General features: G+C 42.5%; 1 protein-coding gene across 3 annotated transcripts in view; it reads left to right on the top strand.

The window, feature by feature from the left end:
* The window catches only part of RAPGEF4 (Rap guanine nucleotide exchange factor 4), a 270,214-nt gene extending 249,992 nt beyond the window's left edge, over positions 1–20,222 (top strand). For all 3 annotated transcript variants that reach the window (XM_066575843.1, XM_066575842.1, XM_066575840.1), the window contains 5 exons: positions 6,736–6,786; positions 7,596–7,683; positions 9,045–9,109; positions 16,531–16,585; positions 18,813–20,222. In XM_066575843.1, the coding sequence (XP_066431940.1) occupies positions 6,736–6,786; positions 7,596–7,683; positions 9,045–9,109; positions 16,531–16,585; positions 18,813–18,940 (387 nt within the window). In that variant the 3' untranslated portion in view covers positions 18,941–20,222. The remainder of the gene's footprint in view (positions 1–6,735; positions 6,787–7,595; positions 7,684–9,044; positions 9,110–16,530; positions 16,586–18,812) is intronic.
* The last annotated feature ends 1,731 nt before the right edge of the window (positions 20,223–21,953 follow it).

The raw sequence follows: 21,953 nt of genomic DNA, 5'->3' as shown, positions 1-21,953 counted from the left end.
GATGTGACAGACTTGACTCATTGATATGCAGGCTTTGGATTTTATTAAAAGTTAACCCCTCAAGCACCACAACTGTGCAACACACTTACTGGAAATGACAATATAGGCTTGCGCAGTACATCCACATAAGATAAACATGTATAACATTTATGGAGGGGACCAGGATGATGTACTGGGCCACTACAAGGGAATAACTTCGTGGTATCGTGGTATAACCTCTTTAACACTTAATAAAAGTCAATCTTCATATAACCCCTTTATCTATTCACAGGATAAGATTATAAAATTCTGATCAGTTGGGGTCTAAGTACTGAGACATCCACCAATCCTAAGAATGAGGGTCCCGTACCCCTCTCCCCTCCTCACTGCGGATTCATGGAGTTGGAATTAAGTGGTGGTCGTGCATACAAGGTGCCGCTCCTTTTATTTCAATGAGAAAATAGCAGAGCGCTTGTACTAGGCTATCTCCAGCAATCCCACTGAAAATAAATGGAGCATCATCACATACAAACGGCCACCACTTTATTCAATCTCCTCCTCACTGCGGGGGGTGCCGTGAGCCCACAGTGAGAAGGAGAGGGAAATATGGGACACCCGTTCTAGGAATAGGTGAGGATCTCAGTGGTGAATCCCCCACCGATCAGACTTTGATCACCTATCCTGTGCATCTCCCTCTATGTGCAGGTTGAAGGAGAGATAAGACACATTATGAAACGGTCCTGAGCTCAGTGGACTGATTTACGATGTAGGTCTTAGCTTTGTTTTTCTGTTGTTTTAAGTTCTGAGTGCAAAACAGTCTCAAATTTGAGTATGAACATTTATTTAGATCAATAGCAATTTGTTCTCCTCCCCTCTGCATCTGTATGTTATAATTGTGTGCCATCCAAACTAGTTTCATTCAAGAGCCGGAAGAAGGGGGCGAGATATCCTCGAAAGCTTGCTTGCAGTGGCATCATGTATTTTTGTTAGGCATTAAAAGGTATCATATCTACAAGATTACTTGGTTTCTCTCACTGAGAACAATCACACAGAGGATTGTCCAACATGCATGACAAGCTCATAATATTTCATTGTCCTCCATCCAGAGACAGATGGCACCATCGTTACAGGACCTGTGTCTGTCTGAACCTTTTCCAGGCACTAAAGAGTATTTGGTCTCAACACCCATTAGATATACTGCTTTTCACACCCACCCACAGTCATGTCTGTTTGCAATGGTGTCATGAATGATGAAACTGAACTGCTACGGAGTGGAACTGTGTTGGCTTCAGCGACAAAGGCAGATTTAGATTGGGTATAGACGACAGCTGTGTTTGTGTCTTAAGACCTAGGGGTGAATGCCTCAATGCTGCCTTTGCTGGGGAGCAGGACCCTGCCCCCACTGCTGGTGTGATGATCTAGGGGGCCATCACATACAACAGCCAGTCACCCCAAATAGTAGTACGAGGGACACTGACAGCTCAGCGATATGTTCTGGACATCCTGCAGCCACATATGTTCCTCTCATGGCAGCTTCCAAGAGGCATTTTCCAGCAGGATAATGCTCGGCCGCACACAACAAGGTTGCCACAGGAATGCCTCTACAACATTGCCACACTGCAATTGACTGTCGATCGCCAGATTTATCGCCAATTGAACATGTATGGGACCATCTGGGATGCCAACTTGGACAGTCTACAATTTGCACGATCAAGAGGCTCAGTTACAGAAAATGTAGCCCGATATACCACGGGATACCATCCAGAACCTGTATGCCTCCATTCCCGCCCATATCACGTCTTGCATCCAAGCTAGAGGTGGCCCAACAGGGTAATAGAGCCTCCATGCCCATCCATATCACATCTGGTATCCAAGTTAGAGGCAGTCCAACAGGGTACTAGAGCATCCAGCCCGCCTGTGTCATATCTTGTACCCAAGTTAGAGGCGGTACAACAAGGTACTAGAGGCTCCATTCCTGCCTGTATCATATGTTGTATCCAAGTTAGAGGCGATACAACAGGGTACTAGAGCCTCTATGCTCACCCGTATCACATCTTGCACCCAAGCTAGAGGTGGTACAACAGGGTACTAGAGCATCCAGCCCACCTGTATCATATCTTTTATCCAAGTTAGAGGCGGTACAACAAGGTACTAGAGCCTCCATGCCTACCTGTATCATATCTTGTATCCAAGTTAGAGGCGATACAGCAGGGTACTAGAGCCTCTATGCTCACTCGTATCACATCTTGCACTCAAGCTAGAGGCGGCCCAACAGGGTGCTAGAGGCGGCCCAACACAGTACTAGAGCATCCATGCCTGCCTGTATCACATCTTGTATCCAAGCTAGAGGTGGTACAACAGGGTACTAGAGCATCCAGCCTGCCCGTATCATATTTGGTCTCCAAGTTAAGAGGCGGTACAACAGGATACTAAAGCCTCCCTTCAAGGGGTCAGTTTTCCGCAATAAATTATCCTTTTGTTCGGATATTGTAAGGACTTACTTATATCACGTTACAATCACACATAGAAAGTCTAATTCGATTCCGACAACTTCTTCTAGATGCTTGATTGTTTTGGCAGTGAGTGTACATGAATCTTAAGCCCATCTCCAGTAGTCTAGTACATGCAACTTGTAGATAAAACAGCACATTACTAGAATATTGGATGCAATAATACACCTACTGTAGGGAACAGAACATGTGACAGCTATGGGGTCTATGGAGACCAAGAGCCCATTCCAGGTTGGTCTGGTCCTACTTTCAATGCTTGGTGAGAATCTGCACAGGGATGTGGTCTCCATAGGCGCTGCAAGAAGAGAGCGGAAAATGTACTTGAATCATGAAAATGGGATGGGGGCTTCAGGTCATGCTGTTGCAAGTGGTTACAAGTATAGTGCTGTCAAGCAGCAACTGAAAAGGGCCTCATTTTAATCTTTGCTTCAGTGCCCCCTTCTCCTTGATGTACGCCATTGATTGCAGGATCAGCACTATCTGAACTCATCATGCACACTTGTAGGTGATCTCAAACATCAATTCTGCACTAATTGAAGTTGCATTTGTGAGTTAATGTCTCATAGATTAGCGAGTGCCCAACAAAGACAAAATTATTTAATGCTACTCTTTCAGCAAATTAAGTTTGGCGTATCTGGCACTGATCCGGATGTATGGGTGTCATAGCTGACAATAGATTGCATTGTAATGCATCACCAGTAGAGCTGGGTTAAACTTTGTATCCCAAGGCGAAATGCTATAAAACAAAAGGATATACTATAATATTACATGAAGTGTGGTCACTAGCGCTGCACTATGGAATGGTGTGGGTAACTGGTTATGAATGGTAGCTTTGTTTTTTTGCAATCCTTAAGAAATTGAACACTTATCTTTGAACATATTTGTCAAACACAGTTTGATACAGTGTATCTGTGCCATCAGTTCATAGTGTGGTACTGTAACTTAGGCTGCTTTCACACCTATGTTAGGGTTAGCTAAGGGTTTCCGTCTCTCTGTTTTTGGAGGAGAGAAACTGAAATAAAACGGATCCATTTTTTTTCTCCATTGATTTCAATGTAGTTTCAGAAAACAGAAAGGATTGTTTCCTTCTATTCCATCAGGTTTTCGTTTTTTTTACATGGAAAAATAACGCTGTTGACTGCCATTATCTTGCCATTCCAAAAAACCTAGTGGAATGGAAAAAAACTGAAACCCCTCCGTTTTTTTGAAACCCCATTGAGATCAATAGTGAATAAAACAACAGATCCAAAAACGGAGCAGAGAGACGGAAACCTTGAACTGACCCTAACGCAGGTTTGAAAGCAGCCGTGGTTCTATAAGTGACAAACAGTTACTAAACACATTGATGGAGAAATTGGAATTGGTAGTTAGGACTCGGTTTATCATTTAACACAATAGATTCAACTATCAAAGCAGCACAGAATGCTTTAAGGCCCATTTACGCGGAACGATGATCACCCAAAATTCACTCAAACGACAGTTTGAGCGACAGTTTTGATGATCTTTGCATAACTCCAAGTAGCTAATTAAAAGATAATGCAGGTGGAGCAGGATACTGCCACGATAGCTCCAAGAACAAAGCAGCTGTTTTGTATATGCAAACAGCTGCATTGTTCTTGAAGCTTTCAGCTGGTGTCCCGCTGAGGACTGCCAGCGGGATACCAGCTGAAAGAATACTATCAGCGCCGCCCAATGAGAAAATCAGCGTGCAGCACTGATAAAAGTCATATGTGATTTCTAGCTTGCTAGAAATCACCGATGAACGCATAGTACACGAATAGTGCATAAACAGTGTACGATGGGCGCACGTTTAGATGCAACGATTATCGCTCAAAAGACTGCTTTTGAAAAAATTTTGAGCGATAATCGTTGTGTCTAAACAGGCCTTTAGAGGCTTTTAGTCTGCCAAAAGTAATTGGACACTTGAGTAAGGATTTCTTTTGACAATGAGAGTATTGAGTATGTTGCTTTCCTAGTTAAAATCAGATAGTGACACATAATCCATTTTTTTTTTCATTTTCTGATTTTAGAGTTTATTCTTTTGTCTATACATAAGCAGGGGGCTGCCATCTTTTCTGAGCTGTATTTAACAGTATTTAGAGATACTTTACAGCAGCCTCACGGGCCATTCACACAATGGACAGGATGGGACCCATTGACTTGTATGGGGGACTGTTCTAGACATTTTCTGTGACCTGTGCAGAGGTCATTTTGCAGGGAGAGGGAGTAGATAGTCACAGCTTATCACCTACTGTGCTGAGAGGATTCTGTGTTGTCTACATATAGTGTAATCCTGCCTGTGATGTTAGCGAGATATTTGCATTCGCTGATTCGAATGATACTGTGCTCTCTTTGAAATCAAAAACTGAAATGGGGATCAAGTGCACAAGGACGTAATTATGAACACACATATGCCGAAATATTCTTAATAGTAGCAAATAAAATAGTCTTCCTGACAGCAGGCCCACTAGGAATATCTACATAGATTCATGATGTGCTGCTGCCTGCAAGACATTTTCTTTCACTACTTCGAAGGGTGCTGCAACGCTTGTTCCCAGCTAAAGAGAGTTAAGGTACCAACATTCCGACCGCTGCAGGACATTCGAACAAGCAAACTCACCTTTACAGTTAGAAGTGCTCACTATCACGAATCTACGTTTGAAGTAGCAGCCAAACCTGCTGGCGACCAAAGACAAATCCTCGAAGTAGAGGCATAACTGCGAAATGAATGGCAAATGTATTTCAAGGCTCTGCTTAATAAAAACTGCACGATGTCAGTGCAGTTAGAAGCAACGATTTTGGCTCAAAAGATGGCTTGGAGCGATTTTTGAGTGAAAATCGTTGTGTCTAAAAGGGCCTCTAGCTTTAGATGCATAAAGGGGTTGTCCCGCGCCGAAACGGGTTTTTTTTTTTTCAATAGCCCCCCCGTTCGGCGCGAGACAAACCCGATGCATGTGTTGAAAAAAAAAACGGATAGTACTTACCCGAATCCCCGCGCTCCGGTGACTTCTTACTTACCTTGCGAAGATGGCCGCCGGGATCTTCACCCTCGGTGGACCGCAGGTCTTCTGTGCGGTCCATTGCCGATTCCAGCCTCCTGATTGGCTGGAATCGGCACACGTGACGGGGCGGAGCTACGAGGACCAGCTCTCCAGCACGAGCAGCCCCATTCAACACGGAGAAGACCGGACTGCGAAAGCGCGTCTAATCGGGCGATTAGACGCTGAAAATTAGACGGCACCATGGAGACGGGGACGCCAGCAATGGAACAGGTAAGTGAATAACTTCTGTATGGCTCATAATTAATGCACAATGTACATTACAAAGTGCATTAATATGGCCATACAGAAGTGTATACCCCAACTTTGTTTCGCGGGACAACCCCTTTAAGCAGCACACTGGATAGTCCAAGCAGGAACAGAGTTGTCCAGGCAGTTCTCACTGGCCAGGAGAAACTGAGAATACACAGCAATTCAACTCAGTCTCTAGCCAGGATAAATAGCGAGCTAATTACCAACATATGTGACCGCAGCAAGTCACACCCACTGAGCCATAACGTAGAAACCACCTCTAAAACCAGCAACAGACTGGTCAATCCGGCAGCTATCCGAACGCCGCTGCAACAGTATGTCATAACGGCCAACGATTTACCTGCCAAAGGTAGAGCACTAGGAGGGCGTGTAAAAAGACTTTCTTTTGTTGTCCCGCCAGTCCGTCGCTGAGCCTTGAACCATGTGGTGCATAAAAATAAGTACGCGCCGACAAGCAATCACCCCTTTAATTGAGTTGTTTGCACGACTGCTGTTTAAACCTCGCGACAGGCGAACAAATTAGCGACTATTTTTATGCAGACTGAAACTCAGTGACCAACGAGAAGTGTGCGACGGCTTCGCGTTTACACATAACAATTATCGCTCACTTTCGCTTGTTGGAACGAATTTTGAACAGCAAACATTGCATGTTAACGGCCATTAGTGAGACGACTGTTGCAAAGTTTTCTCTACAGATAAGGTAGTAACACACTATTATAAGGCTCTGTAGTCAGTGTGAAAATTGCAGGATTTAATAAAAAAATATATTGATTGTAACGAGAAAAAAAAAATCACTAAAAATTCTTTAAAAAATTATGTTTAAACTCAAAAATGTGATTTGTATAGTAGGTCATTTTCTGATGACACATTCACAGGGGATAACTTCCTACAAAATATTGCCCCTTCTGAAAATACTGTTTAATTGTGTCTTTTAGAAACTCCCAAGCAAGTTCAAAAAGATCTATGCAGAATTTGAAAATTTAATGGTAAGTACTATTATGTGTTACTATAGTGTTTATGTGAAAATGAAGGGGGCGCAATCATTCTGCAGAGCCACCTATTATAGGGAAGCTGCCTTTTAATAGGTGGCGCTGCTGAGACATTATATCATCCTCTATTTGTATAACACTTTTCATAGAGGAGCATTGCATGACCTATAAGTCTCCTCACGTCTGCTAGACAGTCTGTACAAGGAGAAGCTGTATCCCTCCCAATGCAATATTGACTGTTATACAATTCAGTGACATGAATAGTCCATTATTCCTCCACAAAATATTTATTCAGTCAGGCACACGAGTGCACAACCACTAGTAGCCAGCCTATTAGAGGCCATGATCAGCTGCTTCCTCACAAGGAAGGAGAAGCGAAAACTACTCTTTAACTGATTACCGGAGACCTATTCAAGTTAAAAGCTGGCCATGCACATTAGATGACTGTTGACTGAATGCACAGTAGTACCTGCCGACTGTCTAATGTAATGCAGTTCATATTTTCGGGATTTCCTTAGTATGACAAAGATGATGCAAATATTGTCAGCTCTGAGCCGGGTGCACATGTGGGAATCGGGAGAAGTAGCGGTCAGCTGAATGAGTAAGGGTGTGTGGCCACCTTCAGACGCCGTTAGCAGCGAGTAGTTTCTGATCCCACAGTTACTCTTTACTCATTATTGATGATGATTAGTATTCAGGATTGTGCACAGGACACTGGTACTACAGCAAATGCCTCTACAAACATTTAATATTCTCTTTGCCTTGATAGAGTCTGAAATGTTAACATTTATTTCTTCCTCTTTAAGGACCCATCTCGAAATCACCGAGCTTACAGGCTAACCATAGCTAAGCTGGAACCACCAATCATTCCTTTCACACCTTTACTCATTAAGGGTAATTTCCTATTCTAATTTAATGTGATGCGGATATATAGATGATGTATTAGTTTCTTGTCCAATAAATATACAATGTAACATAATATGTAAGGTTGAAACAAGACATAAGTCCATGCAGTTCAGAAGCCAGTTTTCCTCATTTAAGGAAAAAAAAATCCTTCCCGACTCCAATCTGACAATCGGAATAATCCCTGGATCAACAAACCTTCTGGAGTCATAAGTGATCATGACATATAGTATTGTATCGCTCAAGAAAGACGTCCAGGCCCTCTTGAACTCTTATCAAATTTGCCACCACCACACCCTCAGGCAGAGAGTTCCATAGTCTCACTGCTCTTATAGTAAAGAACCCCTTCTATGTCGGTGTGGAAACCTTCTTTCCTCTAGATGTAGAGGGCACCCCTTATTACAGTCACAGTCCTGGGTATAAATAGATAATGGGAGAGATCTCTGTATTGTCCTCTGATATATTTATACGTAGTTATTAGGTTGCCTTCAGCCATCTTTTTTCTAAACTAAATAACCCCAATTTTGATAACCTCTCTGAGTATTGTAGTCCGCCCATTCCATTTATTACTTTAGTTGCCTGTCTTTGTACCCGCTCAAGCGCTGATATGTCCTTAAGTACCGGTGCCCAAAACTGTACACCATGGTCTGACTAGTGACTTGTAAAGAGGAAGAACAATGCTCTTGCTAACATACATTTATTTCACCTTGTCAAATGTTGGTTAGTTAAAAAGTACATTTTTTTGGCAAAATCAAGCGAGAACTGCACAGCGAGTTCAGTTTTATCAGTAATGCGCTCTGTGGTACGTAAATAGGATTTAAAATAACTAATTAAACAAAGTACTCTAAACTGCTATATTTCAGGCCATCAGATCAAGTGAATGCGGCTGAGCTGTAAGACTAGGCACTGCCTCCTAGAGTACCACTGTCTCTTCAATCAGTGAGGATGACAAGAGTCCTTAACGGACTAATAATATTCATGGTCTGCCCTAAAAGGGTAGACCATCAGTAAGCCTGGAAAATAGTGTCGCTTGTGGTAACGGCAGCTCTTCAATTAATGTGGCTCAGTGGTTAGTACTGCTGCCTTGCAGTGCTGGGATCCTTGGTTCAAATCTCATCAAGGGCAACATTTGCGTAGCCTTTGAAAAACTCCATACAGTTGTGGCTCTTGGTCAGATTTGAACCTAGAACTCCAGCACTGCAAGGTAGCAGTACTAACTACTGAGCCACCACACTTTTAATTGTTATGATCTGTCTAAATTTCTGCTGTCAAACACGGTTTAATACAGATTTCCTAATTCTTTAGAGTCAACAGTTTAGTATCTCACATGTTGTGTCTATCCCTTTTTACAGACATGACTTTTACCCACGAGGGGAATAAAACTTTTATCGACCATCTGATAAACTTTGAGAAAATGGTAAGTTATTTTTTGTTGCCGGTGCATGGATAATATGAAATCTATTCAGTGTCCACAGGACGGTGGATTCTATTATTCTTGATATAATAAAGCAGTTGCAACATATGCCACCCGGGAGATTAACAATAAACAGCTTACACTAAGTACAGCAATATCACGTATTTATTCCAGGATATTTGTCCTATCCCATCTGTGAGCCGTTGTGATTTGTTATGCTAAATCACAGTTTAAGTAAAGTCATTATGTAAATTAATTCTAATTGAAATATTTAACTTTAAACATGTCTTTAACCTCTTTGGCTCATTAAGCTAACATTAGTGTCTTACATTGCTTTGTATGGCAAGTCGTTCTGGAATTACTTGGGAGTTTTAGGACATTTGTTATAAATAAGTTTTCTTTGTTTTGTGTTCTGGGGGTTTGTTTTACCCCCTGCAACCAACTGATATTTCTAATTACCTTACTGCCAGGATTAATCCATTCTAGAGATCTGCTAAACAGTATTTTCTCATATATAGAGTATTTATACTGGGATGCAATCAGCAGAAGTGGCAATTTTCCTCATTTTTAATCTAAATAGGTTCAAAATTATGTGCTGGTTAATTTCTTAATAAATCTTTACAGGAGTTAGAGCTTTGGTTTTTTTTCTGATACAGAGCTGCAAATCCCCCAAGGGGGGAATTTTTATAAAACTCTATAAAACTTTTTTTTTTTCTTTATTTTTTGTCCCTGTAGAAGATTTGAATCAGTAATACATTTAAATACTACCTCTTTGCCTGTCAGCGTTCTACTGACAAACAAATTATTAGGCCATGCCTCTTTGTGGGAGGTCCCAGCTGTCATAGTAAAGCATTGGCCCCCCATGACTCCATTGCAAGTGGCTGATGAGCTGATAGAAGGAGCCTGCTCTCTCTGCCAAGCTCCTTAGTCACGATTGAGTAAGGGGTTAAAACAACTAGAGATCAACTCTGATCAGTGTCCAATTTCTATGGCCTGCTAGTAACAACCTTGGCATCATGACTTCTACACTGATAGTGCTGCTATCTTCTTCTAATGTGCTGCCATAAAAAAGTGGTCCATCAGAAAAAGTCCTGTAAACTGCTGCCATAAAATACAGTTATTAAAGGGGTATTCCAGGCAAAACATAATTTTTTTAAAAAACAAGTTTTTACAGTGTTTATAATTAGAGATGAGCGAACGTACTCGTTTAGGGCGATTTCGCCCGAGTAGTCAGTTACTCGGAAAAAGCGGTGCTCGATTGCAAAATCGCTCTAAACGAGTACGTTCGCTCATCTCTATTTATAATGATGAAGAATAGCCTCTTTGCCAGTGTTGCGCTGTTCTCCACACTCCGCCAGCTCTCGCTGGCATCCGTCGCTGCCTTGGGTTGTTTACCTCCAGGATTCTACTACGGCATCACATCCTGTCCGCTCTCCTCCACCAGACTACAATTTCTGTCATCCTCTGCTTTGGTCTCTGAGCCAACGCTCTATCAGCCCACCCCTTTAACCCTCCAAATGTTCCACCCACTACACTCACATATTAAAATGCTGCTTGCTTACAGGCCTGTCCCCCCACTCATCAAGCATTTTCACTCCAGAACTGAACAGGGCACAGACGTGACTGGAAGCGATGGGCATAGGAGCTGTGGATAAGATATCACAGGAAGGGTGAAAATTACATTACAGCTGGGTCACTTGATGGGTGGTGCAAGCAGAGATAGTCAATAAAAAGGTAAAGCATCTCAACTGCAGATCTTTACCTGGCTTCATTAGAAGTATGTACCTGGTCCTGGAATACCCGTTTAAGCATTGTTCCCAGAGGAGAATATGGCGACAATAGAGAAAGTGGCACGTGCTGCTGTGCCCACTTCCTATATTCCACCAAACCATCTCTGACTTTGGTAATGAGAGTGTATAGCTGTTTGACACTGAACCTGCAGATGCAGAATTATAAGTGCAGACACTGTTCCAGAGAGCCATTTCTGAGAACCATCAGAAACAAAAGACACATCGATCACCAGTGACACAAAGCCACCTGCCTAACATTGTTTTGGCCCCCGTTATGCTGCCCAACAACTCTGACCCATCAGGGCATGGACTCCAAAAGACCTCTGAAGGTCCCCTGTGGTGCCTAACATCAAGATGTTATCAGCAGATTCTTCGAGTCCCTTTAAGGTGCTCATTCATTGTAAATGCATGCCACGACTGAACGACGAACGAGAAGTCATTCACTTGTTCATCGTTCATTTTTTGCATGCAGAAAACTGAACAACATATTGTTCCATTTAACCCCTTAAGGACATGGCCTATTTTGGCGTTGAGGACCAAAAAATTTTTGGTATTTTTTCATCTCCATTTTTCAACAGCCATAACTTTTTTATTTTTCCGTCGACGCGGCCGTATAAGGGCTTGTTTTTTGCGTGGCGAACTGTAGTTTTTATTTGTACCATTTTTAGGTACATCGACTATATTGTAAAACTTTAATTACTTTTTTTATGATCGGAGGGAGAGAAAACACATCAATTCTGCCATAGATGTTTATTTTTAGAGCGATAATTATGCAGCATAAATGATACACTACTATTTTTCTGCGGGTCGGTACAATTACAACGATACCAAAATTCTTATATTTTTTTTAGGTTTTTCCACTTTTGCACAATAAAAGCCCTTTTTTGGAAATTATTATTTTTTTCTAAACTCACTACATTCAAAGTGCTATAACTTTTTATTTTTCCATGGACGGAGCTCTATGAGGGTTTATTTTTTGCGAGACGAGCTGTAGTTTTTATTGGTACCATTTTGGGGTACATAAATTTTTTTTTATCACTTTTATTGCGTTTTTTGGGAGGCAAAATGCTAAAAGCCTCAGTTTTTTAGCTTTTTTATTAACGCTTTTTGCCGTGCAGGATAAAAAGCATGTTCAATTTATTGTACGCGTCGTTACGGACGTGTCAATACAAAATATGTGGGATTTTTTTTACATTTTTATTTTTTGTACTTTATTTTTTTCTTCTTTTTACACCATCTGTGTCCCTCTGAGGGACTTACACTGCAGGACTGAAGATCACTACGATAAGGCATGGCAGGACTTCTCTCCTGCCATGCCTTATCGCTTACTATAGCGATCTTAGGCAATTGCAATACAGGACGCCGGTAGCTGGGTCCTGTTGCCATAGCAACCATCCAGGCTCTCGCGATGTTATTGCGAAAGCCGACTGAAGTCACAGGGGGAGTGCGCTCCCTCTATGAACCCTTTCCCTGCCGCGATCTACTTAGATCACGGCAGGGAAGGGGTTAACAGCGGGTGGGGGCATCTCTCACAGCAGGAGGCCGGCTACTAGTGACAGCCGGCTGTGGGATAGCGCAAGATCTGCTATGATCTCGCGGTATCCCTAGGACATAAGGGTACGTCATTTTGCGGGAAGTAACCCGCTCCCATGACGTACCCTTACGTCATGGGGAGGGAAGGGGTTAAACATAAGAGGCTGTTCTCTTATGAATGACTGCCTGCTCACTGTGGATGGAGGCGGTGGGCCAGAGCGATCCCCGCCCGCTGTACCTCCATTCAGTCAGCTATGCTCGTTCCTGTTATTTAGACTTGCTATACCTACATTTATATGTTACATACTTGTATATTTTCTGTACTGGTGATCTTTTATCTTTTCTCCTCTGATGCTGTTGATATTCAAACAGCAGGCAGATGCCTATTTACACAAGTGGAAGCAGTGCCCACTAATGATCGTTTTCATGTCAGCCTAAAAGGTACAATCAATGACAAATGCGCAAACAATCATTCATCTCTCGATCATACTACATGTTTACGCTGGTCACATCGGTGAGTCTTTGGCGCTCTTGACCCTGTTGAAGATTCGATTGCCCTCGTTCCTAGATACTAATCACTACATATCAGCAACACCCCACAAGACCTGCATTTTGGAGATGCCCTGATGTTTGCTGGCACCCTTTGACAGTAGCCATTATCACCGTGTTGTCATTGATTTTAATCTTATGGATGATGGATGCATCTGCAGTCTTTTAGGTTGCATTTTATGCGCACATGGCCTACGTTCCTATGGAGAGCAATAATTGATGCTACAACCAGGTAGCAAACAATGCCATCTAATAGGGAATCGGTGATTAATATTTACTATTTAACAATTTCCTTAAAAAGTGCTGAGCTAGCAGGTTTTCTAGTGGCCCATATGGTAAAAATATCTCCAATCGTCATTCTCTTAGGAATGACTTCTCCCTCTGGTACACAAGTTGCAGCAAGTATTCAGCTCTTCTCATCTTCTATCTTAAGGGCATTTACAGGACTGTAAAGCTTTTGGTCACGTTACAATCACGACAGCCATGAATCGGATATATCCTTAGTGAGTTAGTGCATATTTATAACAATTATGAGGTCATGTCAGAGGCTTTAAGCATTGATGATCCTGTGTAGGGCCGTGCCACGTTCCCCCGCACAAGACTCCATGTAACCGGTGGAAGGTTATAAATAGCCGTCTGATACCAACAGCTGCTGGATATTGTAACAAGTAGTTATATAATATGTTATTATAATTAGCTGTGTATGGAAAATAGAACAGAATGAAATTGAAAACTTGCAAGTGAGTAACACTTATGTATAATTGTACCTTTCTTTTCCTCTTAACGTAGAACATTATTTTACCGATCCCGATTCTAAGTAAAAAACGCTCAATTACTTAGTTAATAGGAAAATAAATGCGCAGTATAGGAAAATAGGTTTGATCTGATGGACAAAACAGCAGCTCGGGGTTATACAGGGACGGAGTGGAAAATCTGTTCTCAAAGCCTCTCGCACATGACTGCATTATGGATTTGTGTTGTGCAGCGCTCATGGATGTCTGTAGGCACGTTCTATACCTCGCAGAGGTTATTCTCACCGATTCATAGGAAGAAATCGTGGCATGATTCAATAAAAGTTCTCTCTCCTACAAACAATGGGGAAATGTAGCAAGGCACTTGCAAGAGTAAAAGCTAAAAAAAGTTACACATTTTAGTGAACATTGTGTGCAAAAAAAAAACAACAACTTTTTATTGGACTTTACGCCACTTTTCTGAAAGCGGATAGAGCTTGGAGGGAGGGCATAGCCTCCAGCAGCCCCGACAAATATACTATAGTTTATGACAGGTCAGGCATAAATTGGGAAGGGAATCTATTGCAGATCATAGCTGGCAAAGAGGTACAAGTTTATTTGGCGCATTTTACTCCAGCGCAGCGTAGATTCTCAGGTGAAGGAAATGCCTGTTTTGTTAAATCAGGAGAAAACCAGAGTGAAAAGCAGGACAGTGCTCATATAACAAGATGCAATATCCAGAGGTAGCAGACAATAGCGGAGGGACTCGTCTGGTGTGACTGGAATGCCCGATGAGATCAAACTATCACACCTATGGTTCTGGATAGCCTTGAATTAACAATCAAGTTCCAGATTGGACTGAAGTGAATGAGATTATTAAAATCCAAAAACTTACTTCGCGGGGGGCGGGGGGTTAAAAGACACTCAACCCTGTGACATCCAGGCGCCAGTCAATAAAAATTTATAACATTAGATAGGTACAGAAACAGATGCAATGCGTTTCAATGCAGAGTTTGCACCTTCTTCAGACCCTAAAGGTGTTTGTGGCTTGCAGAGGGCACGAACAGCAGTATACAGGCTACCTACAGCTTTATAATAAAGGTCCTTCAGCACCCCATCAGCTGCTGTATAGGCTCCGTGCACATCCCTATATAGTGTACACAAGGACTAAGGCTTGGGAATTAGAGATGTAAAGAGAAAGTAGTCACTCAAATGTAATAATTCATGTCCTCGCCAAATTTAAATTTCACATTTATCTGGACATTGCACGCTCATCTCCCGCATCCCGAGATCAATTTGGAGATTTATCTTATTTTTTAAGGTAAAGTGGTATTCTCTGCACTGGTGCAACACACCTGAGGGTAGGTACTTTAAAGTGACCCTCTGGTCCCGGACAAACAAAGATGGCCACACTACTTCTCTGACTACCTGATGCATGCTGTATATTAGTATGCTTCATTAGTATAAGACACTACACCTGCTTTGATGGACCAGTGTTACTCTTGTGAGCAGCATGTAGTGTCTTAGACTACCAATGCATACTAATGCACAGTGTACATCAGGTAGTCAGAGAAGCAGTGCGGATATCTTGGTTTCTCCAGGATGGAAGGGTCTCATTAAAGAGTTATCTCTATCCTATAAAGTGAAACTGAATGGGCTGTGGCACTGATTTAATATTGCACCCCTTTGGTGCTTTGTCCTTCACAGCAGTGCTCCTGGCCACCCACTGTGCAGTCTACAACAGCACAGGCCCATTAAAGTGAATGCTATAGGGTTGGGTATCTGGGAGCGCTATTGTGCATGGAAAACATAGAAGGACATGCAGTGCTAAACCCTCCATTCTCAATATCCCAGAGATTAGACCCCCACTAATCATAAAGATGGGCGTAATAATTTAATGGGAATTTACAGTTTCAGCAAATAAAATGTTTGTATTTTGAGACAATTTCTCACAATTTTCATGGTTTCATAGGAACGTTTGCGTACTTCCAGTGGCTGAATATGTATCCTGGTCATATGCTAATCACACAGGTGCAGGGCTCCTTATAAGCCAGAGCTCTAATTACTGTATATAACTATCAAGGGGTGGACTTGCTTGGCTACCAGAGTGTTATTCCCTGCAAGTAAACCACTATAGAAGTTGTCCTACTTCAAAAAGATTTTTAACTAGGTGGCAAAGACCTAAAACAACAAAAGAAGCAACACTCAACTTTCTTCTTCCGGTAAGAAGTGCAATGGCTCCTGCGGCTCTTCCAGTCTGTGTTTACAGCGGAAGTCAGGTGATCGCTGCAGCATTAGCACCCTGAACTCTTGGCATCATAGCAACCAGGATGTGGGAACGGTTGGTAACGCCGCAGCCTCTGATTGGCTGCAGCTGACTTCTGCTGTGTTAGACCAGGAGAACCGCGGGAGCCGTTGCACTTCTTAATGGAAGAAGAGAGTTGAGTATTGCTTCTTTTATTGTTTTAGGTCATGGCCAGCTGTTTAAAAAATTGTTTTAAAGTGGAACATCCCTTTTCAGTTTCCTATTGAATAACAGCAAGCAGAGTTTTTGAACATGGAGAGAAAATCCAGGAGGCAACTAAAGGAAAGTGTGTACTAGGCAACCATTGGTCCCAGCATTGCATGCGGGGTGACATTCTGTATCCTCTCCCTCTGTGGCCCTTCTTCTGTGGACCCGGTTGGCCACTTTAGAATGCATGGAGCAGGTTGCAGTCTTCATTTCTTGTGATTGTCGTTATATTATATTCAGCCTAATTATTATATTTCTTTTAAATTGTTTATACAGATTTCGCTATATGTATTTTTTTTTTTTTTACAGCGCATGATTGCAAATACAGTAAGAACAATGAGGTACTGTCGGAGCATGCCCTTCAGTAAGTTGCATTTCCATCAGAGTAATTTTGTATGATTGTAGCGCAAGAAACACAATATTATATGACACCATTTCCATATTTATCATAATGAGTTTAGAATCTGTTCTGTAGCTTCTTCTTCTGTTAGAATCCTAATTAGCCTGCCATCTTAACGCGATTCTGTGATTGTCTAATGACTGGCTGGACCGCACAGCACTGAATGTAAATTATGCCGGCACAGACAAGCAAATTACATTTCCAGTAACCGTTTGCAAAGTCAGACCTGTAAATAATGCGAGATGTTATACATGAGAGATTGTAAGATTATTAATCGGACTATTAAATTCCCTCATACACTAGTCAAAAAAAACTGAAGCTCCTAAATAACCCATCGCAACCAACTAACCAATCAGTGATACGGGAAGATCTGATGAGGGGATCAGTGAGGTCTCTACAGGTAAACTGGAGATAGGGAGCAAGGATAGAGTGCGGCTGCTTTTTTAGGTCACTATTGGCAGTTTGGCATATTTCAAGATTTCCCGATTTCCTACTCCCTGTATGGGTCTCCTTAAAGGGCTCCCTCATTTAACCTCTAGGCTTTTGGCTCTAGAATACCGCCAGATTCCTTGATTTTGGTGGATGCAGGAAAAACAAGCAGCTATACAAGAGTTGCTCTAAGAATAGCAGTTGATCAAAAGGCCAGCTAACATTTGCAATCAGTTTAGGATTAGGACTTGGACTTTTTTGACAGGTGTACCAATATTCATGATCACCTTTCCAGGAAACTTTCTCAAATACTATGGTACGCCTACCCTAGCAGCAATAAACAGAAGGTCACCAACTCCCTGTACAGCAACACTCATGAGATCCACAGCAACAGCTGCAGACCCCCTATTACCAAAAACAGTCACCAGACCCCCGAGCAACATTAAAGGGACCTTCATGACTAACTGCCATAGGACACCCAGTAAATTTGATCGCTACGGACCCTCCATAACAGAGCAGTAACAGACAACCCCCTCTCCCCCGCAATAACTGCTTTAATAGACTTTAGTAGCAGTACAGTCACGGCCCCCCGTCTTCTAGTAAAAGTGCAGTTATGAACCACTCATTAATGGTATAGTCATGGACTTCCGCAAAGGAACAATGCAGTCATAGACCATCCCCGTAACGCCTTAGTCACAGACACCCATCAGGGATGTTACAGTAATGGCCCTTAGCCTCCCCAATAATGGTGCAGTCGCTACTCACCAGTAACAGGGCAATCATAGACCTTCCAGCAATTGTAGTCACAGCCCCCCCCCCCCACCAGTAACAGCTTAGTCATGAATCTTCCGCGACCTAAGTAATGGTGCATACACATACCCCCTCCAGTGATGGTGCTGTCACATTCGTCTCCCTCCAGTAACAGTGCAGTCGCACGCCCTCCGCATAGTAATGGCGCAGTCACAGACTTCTCTCCAGTAACAGTGCAGTCACAGGGTCCACTGTAGCAGTGATTAACACACACTGCCTTATCACTGTGACACCAGCTCAACTGTACTGCTTTCCTGACAGTCCAGCAAATCCTTCTATGTGCCACATGTTCACCGCTCATGTACTACAGGTTGGGACACTAGGCTAAGGGGTACATGAAGTTTCCTCATGTTATGCTGTTACCAGGTGTAGCACTGTGCCATGTATAGGAGGAGGTACACAAAAGATACAGGATTCTTCTTTTCGTGGACAGGGTATTACCAGTACCGGCTTCTGTTGTTGGGTGAACGTCTACTGAACCCTTCTGAGGTGGTACGCCAGCCGACGTTGTTGGGGAAGGTTCTGTTCGGCCCCAGTAACTTTTTTTCTCAACAAGTTGAACGCTGAGCGTTAAGCAATTTTATTCCAAAGACTGTATGACCCTCGGCTCACCCTCCATATCGATTGGATTTTGCTCCGTGTGACTTTTTTCTAACGAGCGCTTTGAGCAGTGGAAAAGGATCTCACAGCTGCATGTTGTTCGTATGAATCGGTCATCGGAAATAGGCGAAAAACTGAACAACTTGTCGAAATTAAAAAAAATCACTGTAGCTGAACGCAACCCTCCCTAAGTCGGCTGGTATACCTCCTCCGAAGGGCTCCGCAGACATTCACCCAGCAACAGAAGCCGGTACTGCTAACTCCCCCCGCCAGAAGTAGAATCCTGTTCCTTTTAGTTCCCCCTCGTACATGAAAATGAAGTAATAACACAAGTAAATGTCTTCACTTCCAGGTCCAGAGGCTTCGCTTGTTAGTAAAAATCACCAGGACGTACGGAATTACGTGCGGCAGTTCAACGTAATTGACAATCAGAGGACGCTATCTCAAATGTCACACCGGCTAGAACCACGGCGCACTTGAACAGTGGGAGGAAAACAATCAGCGACCTTGATGATGAAAATTACTGCGGCAAATAGAAGAATTTTCTATTCTTTCTTTTGGTTTTATTTATTTCGGTTTTCTACATTTATTTTTCGTGTCACTGGTTAACATATCCGATATGTAAATAATGTAAATTCTTCATGTAGTGATTAATTCCGGGCACCAATAAACTATGTTGGATGTTATACAGTCACTGTAATTAGGATTGTGATGTAAAATGATACTTTTATGGCAGCTATGGGGTTGTAAATCTTATACCTCAGTTATCACGCTAGAGGATAGCCAGTGGCATTCATTTATGGGAACTTAGAAATGAATAGCGTCACACAACATTAGTGTTTTCTGCAACGTGCTTCGTGTAAAACCACACTTCAACTACATCCAAACGTTTGCTGGTTAGCGTTCTGTGCCATACACATAGGAAGTGTGTAGAAAACTGCTTAGGTAGCTATGCTGGTCATGTATTTTGGATACAATTGGTACAAATGGAATTTTTTGTTTCCTTCGCCGTAATTTACTTTTATATGTTCCTGTTTATATTGGGGAAAATTTGTGAACTTGTCAGGCTATTTTAATATTCACATGTAGAGCAAGAAACTTGTCCCAAGACTGCCCACATACAGAAGTGGGCAGAGACATTCTGAGGCTATACAATTACACAGCATGAGTAGCAATGCCATAATTAAAGGTTTGATTTATCTTCTAATGTAGGATGAATCGGTAAACTACAGAACTGCAGTATGGAATCTGTATGCTCTCCCTGATGGCTCAAACCGCTACCTCTCCACCCCCTGTAGCTACGTCCATGAAAGGGCTCAGGTTTGCATTTATTAATGATATGGCCTGTAAGCAAAGTGATGAAAGCATAGTCTAGGCTGTAACTAAATGTGAATATGTTCTTCTACTCTACAGAGTGATGGCAGACCCTCGGAATTGTTGACCCAAGACATAGCAGTCTGACACTGTATACCTATATGTGTGTGGGTACCTTTTTTAGGTTCCCCGATTTCCACCAATACAGTCAAACATGTTGATAGATTAAAGCGGTTGTCCAGTGCGGGAACCTCATTAAAGGCGTTTTTCCATTTAAAGAGGTTTTCCATGGAAACACTGTTGATCACATCTCCTTAGGATAGGTCATCAATACTTGATCAACCAGAGTCCACCGCTCAGGACCCTGGCAGATCTAAAGATTGGGCGCTCAGTATCAGTGCGCAATAGAAAGGGGTTGGTACGGAAGCTGCTACTCCAACCCTTGTGTAGTGGCCAGTGCTTGTAACTGCAGGCTGGGGTCTCATTAAAATAAATGAGAGCTGCGCCTGCAGTTACAAGTGCTGGCCACTACACCAAGGTCGAAGCAACAACTTCTGCTCCAACCTTTTTGTATTGCGGCCCTGACAGCGGGCTCGATCAGCTTTAAATCTAAAACGTTGTACTAATGAGACAACCCCTTTAACTTTCTCATACATCCAGTTTTAAAATTTGACCTTCAGCTGCAGGTAGGTGTTCATAAGTGCTTTAAGCATGGACATGGGGTGTGGGCACTGTGGTCTATGTACAGTATCTAGTCCAGCTATCTAGTCCATTACACTTTGGTCCACAGTGAACCTTTCAGTTGCATGTTGTATGTTCCGCAATGTAGGTCAGCAGCATATGCCGTACAGGAAAAAGTGCTCTAGTGTGATTACCCAACAGTACTCTAGTATCAGCACTTACTCTGGCGCTCCTTTTTAAATGTGTGGGCGGTGTAGTAAAACAAATAAATGCCATATTTCTGGTTTATTAGCATAGCACAATGGGACGGAGCAGGAGCGATCTACTACTCGGAGTATGAGTAATCCAGCAAAGTCATTTCCTTCTTACACAATAACTCAACAGCTCTGCTAGAAAGCTGTGTACATAAATATAACCCATACATTTTCCCAGCGCTAGAGGACATGCAGCGAAGTGTGATGCAACCAGTAGGAGAACTAATAATGTATTTCTGATTATTTATTACGCAAGATTGGAAACTTTAGATCGCTTTTTCCCAGATTTAAAGGGGTTATCCAGGATTAGTAAAAAATGGCTGCTTTATTGCGAAAACTGTGTCACACTTCAATAGAGATGAGCTGCAATACCCAACATAACCCATGCTCAGGTGTGGCACTGTTTCTAGGGAAAAAAAAAAAATCTGCCATGTTTTTTTTTCTGTTACTGTAAACCCTTCTCTTAACGAGACGTCATTCTAAGATTCGTATACTTTTCAACAGCAGAAGCTTCATTACTGAATGAGAGCACAACAACCTGACATGTACATTAACCTGACATGTACATTATCCCCATTTGCTTTCCAGTTGAATGGATTTTAATCGGCTCTTTAATCAGCCATTTTGGCAGGCTGGAGGTTGACTGTATGTCAACGAAAAGACCCTTTCACACTGGCCAATGATCGGACAAAAACATTTGCCCAATTATTGGGGCAGTGCAGACGTGCCCCAAATCAATCAGTGAAGAAGCAAGCGCTCATCAACTGGGTTGTTTGCACTGCAGAAAAAAGACCATTGTTGTTGGCAACACATCACCCCGTGTAAATGGGGGATGTGCTGCCGACAATGAGGATACTGCATCGGGAGCAAGCGATCATACAGCTGACACTGGCCTGCATAAAGGCCATTTAAACAAGTACCGGTCTGATTGATCGGCACTCATCTAAACACCAGCCTGTGTAAGAAGGCACAGAAGTCATGATAAAATGTCATGTGGACCCTAATTTTCTAGCTGTACTACTTCTCTTGGAACCGAACCTCACATACAGCATCTCCAGTCATGAAAACTTCCAAAAATATTACCCCACATAGTGAAACGTCACTTGTTGTAGACCTCTGTCCTACATAACGGAGGGGTGCACTCCTACCTTTTTCTGCCCTTGGAGCTGAAACCATCCAGTCTGCCTTGTACGTGTCCGCACATTTGTGGGGAATAACCGGACAATGTCTGGGTTTTCTTAAGC

This window comes from Eleutherodactylus coqui, chromosome 8, assembly GCF_035609145.1.
Source record: "Eleutherodactylus coqui strain aEleCoq1 chromosome 8, aEleCoq1.hap1, whole genome shotgun sequence".
Taxonomy (NCBI): Eukaryota; Metazoa; Chordata; class Amphibia; order Anura; family Eleutherodactylidae; genus Eleutherodactylus; species Eleutherodactylus coqui.
This window is presented reverse-complemented; position numbering and strand designations above follow the sequence as displayed.